This window comes from Calidris pugnax, unplaced genomic scaffold, assembly GCF_001431845.1.
Source record: "Calidris pugnax isolate Ruff unplaced genomic scaffold, ASM143184v1 scaffold995, whole genome shotgun sequence".
NCBI classification, from domain to species: domain Eukaryota; kingdom Metazoa; phylum Chordata; class Aves; order Charadriiformes; family Scolopacidae; genus Calidris; species Calidris pugnax.
Genome location: NW_015091616.1, coordinates 16,410 through 19,691, shown reverse-complemented (window position 1 = coordinate 19,691; position 3,282 = coordinate 16,410). Strand labels below are relative to the sequence as shown.

The 3,282-nt window shown below is 64.5% G+C and overlaps 1 protein-coding gene across 1 annotated transcript in view; it reads left to right on the top strand.

Moving 5' to 3' along the window:
* LOC106899892 (potassium-transporting ATPase alpha chain 1-like) overlaps nt 1-3,282 on the top strand; it is a gene marked incomplete at its 3' end in the record, with an annotated part of 28,979 nt that overhangs the window by 9,405 nt on the left and 16,292 nt on the right. The window contains 8 exon segments of the mRNA XM_014961832.1: nt 158-361; nt 876-989; nt 1,100-1,234; nt 1,323-1,440; nt 1,525-1,793; nt 2,228-2,426; nt 2,530-2,639; nt 2,930-3,064. Of these exon segments, the coding sequence (XP_014817318.1) occupies nt 158-361; nt 876-989; nt 1,100-1,234; nt 1,323-1,440; nt 1,525-1,793; nt 2,228-2,426; nt 2,530-2,639; nt 2,930-3,064 (1,284 nt within the window).

Below are 3,282 nucleotides of genomic sequence, written 5' to 3'. Positions count from 1 at the left end.
AACCCCATTGCCCCCATCGACCCCATCGACCCCATTGACCCCATCAACTCTATGACCCTCATCGACCCCATTGATCCCATCAACCCCATTCATCCCATCAACCCCATTGACCCCGTTGACCCCATTGACCCCGTGACCCCCCCCTTGACCCCGGCAGGGCCTGGCGGAGGCGGTGGCAGCCGAGCGGCTGCTGCGGGATGGTCCCAACGAGCTCCGTCCCCCCAAGGGGACCCCCGAGTGCGTCAAGTTTGGACGGCAACTGGCCGGGGGTCTCCAGTGCCTGATGTGGGTCGCGGCCGCCATTTGTCTCATCGCCTACGGCGTGCAGGAGGGGGAGGGGGACCGCGGCAGCTCCGACAACGTACGCCCGGGTCCATCTGCGGTGGGGGGGGAGGACACCTGGGTCCATCATCTCAGAGGGAACATCTAGGTCCACCTTAAGGGGGGTGAAGACGTGGGTCCGTGGGTTGAGGAACATCTTGGTCCACCTGGAGGAACATCTGGGTCCATCTCAGGAGGGGACACGTGGCTCCTTGGGTTGGGAATAGCTGGGTCCATCATGGAGAGGACACTTGGGTCCATCTTGGGGGGGACATTTGGGTCCATCTCTGGGGGACACACCTAGACCCACATCTGGGACCATCCTGGGGGGCACCTGGAAGCCAGAGACCCTCAAGAGGTGGGATCTGGGAGGGGTTCCAGGCTGCTTAGAACCTTCTGGGGGAGGAGGAGGAGGAGCAGGACATCTGGGTCCCTCTTGGAGAGGGGAGGACCACCCGGACACCCGGGTCCCCACCCTGGGGGGGGGGGGCGCCCCCGGGCCCCCCCCCCGGGGGGGGGGGGGGCCTGATCTTGTCCCCACCCCCCCCCCCCAGCTCTACCTCGCCATCGCCCTCATCGCCGTCGTGGTGGTCACCGGCTGCTTCGGGTACTACCAGGAGTTCAAGAGCACCAACATCATCGCCAGCTTCAAGAACCTCGTCCCTCAGGTGGGACCATCTGGATTCTGGGGTTCCTTCCCTTCACCCCGGACATCTGGGTCCCCAACCAGGACATCTGGGTCCCCCCCCCTCACCCGGCTCCTCTTGTCCCCTCCCAGCAAGCCACGGTCATCCGAGAAGGTGACAAACTCCAGATCAACGCCAACGAGTTGGTGGTGGGGGACCTGGTGGAGATCAAAGGAGGGGACCGAGTCCCCGCCGACATTCGCATCATCTCGGCTCAGGGGTGTAAGGTGGGTCCTGGACCCCCTTTTTTGGGGGGGTTGGTGGGTGCCCAGACCCCCTCGGGGTGACCCGGTGGCCTCATCCCACCACCTCCAGGTGGACAACTCATCGTTGACGGGGGAGTCGGAGCCCCAGACGCGCTCCCCCGAGTGCACCCACGACTCGCCCCTGGAGACCCGCAACATCGCCTTCTTCTCCACCATGTGCCTGGAAGGTGGGTCCTCAACCCCACACCCCCCACACCCCCTCCCCCCAACAGCTGGGTGTCCCCCCCCCACAACCTTCTTGGCTTCTCCAGGGACGGCCGTGGGGCTGGTGATCAACACGGGGGACAGGACCATCATCGGCCGAATCGCCAGCTTGGCCTCGGGGGTGGAGAACGAGAAGACGCCCATCGCCATCGAGATCGAGCACTTCGTCGACATCATCGCCGGCCTCGCCATCTTCTTCGGGGCCACCTTCTTCGTGGTGGCCATGGTCATCGGTTACCCCTTCCTCCGGGCCATGGTCTTCTTCATGGCCATCGTGGTGGCTTACGTCCCCGAGGGGCTGCTGGCCACCGTCACGGTACGGTTTGGGGGCGTCATAGGCTTGGGGTGGGGTTGGAGCTCTAGGGCTGTGGGTCACGTGACAAAGGATGGGAGCTTTGGGAGACTTGAGGGTCTTCACGGGACTCACCTGGGACCCATGAGGTCCCCATCAAAAGCCACGGGTGCTGAAGACTTGAAGGTCTCCATGAGGGGCTTGAGGGTCTTCATGGAACCATGGGGCTCCCCTGGGACTCTTGAGGTCCCCATGGGTCCAACACACCCCAGAGGTCCCACATTGGTTCTGGTTCTCCCTACAGCTCCATGGGCATCAACCTCTTCCCTGGGGCTCCTCATGGTTCCAAAGCCACCTCAGAAGCTCCAGGAGGTCCCTAAGCATCCCATAGGGTGCCACAGGATCTCCCAGGGTTCCCTGGGATGCTGAGGGACCTCCCCACCTCCCCACCCCCCCAGGTTTGCCTCTCCTTGACGGCGAAGAGGTTGGCGAGGAAGAACTGCGTGGTGAAGAACCTGGAAGCCGTGGAGACCTTGGGCTCCACCTCGGTCATCTGCTCCGACAAGACGGGGACCCTCACCCAGAACCGCATGACGGTGGCCCACCTCTGGTTCGACAACCAGATCCACACGGCCGACACCACCGAGGACCAATCGGGTGAGCCCGGATGCGCCCCCGCCCCATATCTGCCCCATATCTGCCCCTCCCCAACCTGGGTCCCTCGGAGGTGACCCCCCAAATTGGTCCCACCACCCCCAAGGTCAGAGCTTCGACCAATCGTCGGAGACGTGGACCATGTTGAGCCGCGTCGTCACCCTCTGCAACCGGGCCCAGTTCAAGCCGGGGCAGGACGACGTCCCCGTGGCCAAGGTGGGGGGCGCCCTATGGGGCCACGGGACATCTAGGGGGCTCTATGTGGGGCTGGGAGGGGTAGAGAAGGACCAGGACCCATAGAGAGGTCCCCTGTGGGGCTGGGAGGGATGTCTAGGGAGCAGAACCCCTAGAGGAGGCATCTAGGACCTCCGTGGGCGTCCTCCATGGGGCTGGGAGGGTCCAACAGGGGCCAGGACCTGCCCCATAGGGGCCCTATGGGGGTGGGGGTGGTGGGGTGGGAGGTGGGAGGTCACCCCGTTTCAGCCCCTCCCCCCTCCCCCCGGCAGCGTGACGTCATCGGCGACGCCTCGGAGACGGCGCTGCTGAAGTTCGCGGAGGTGACGGTGGGGCCGGTGACGGAGGCGCGAGGCCGGTTCCCCAAAGTGGCCGAACTGCCCTTCAACTCCACCAACAAGTTCCAGGTAGGGGCGCCCAAGGGTTCGGGGCGGGGGGGGGACACCCCCATGTAACCGAGAAAGGGGGACCCGAGGTGTCCAAGAGGGACCTTGAGGTTCAGGAAGAACCTCGAGGTTCCTGAAGGACCTCAAGGTTCATGAAGGACCTGAGTGTCCAAGGGGACCCAGGTGCCCAAGAGGGACCTTGAGGTTCATGAAGGACCTTGAGGTTGAGGAGAGACCCC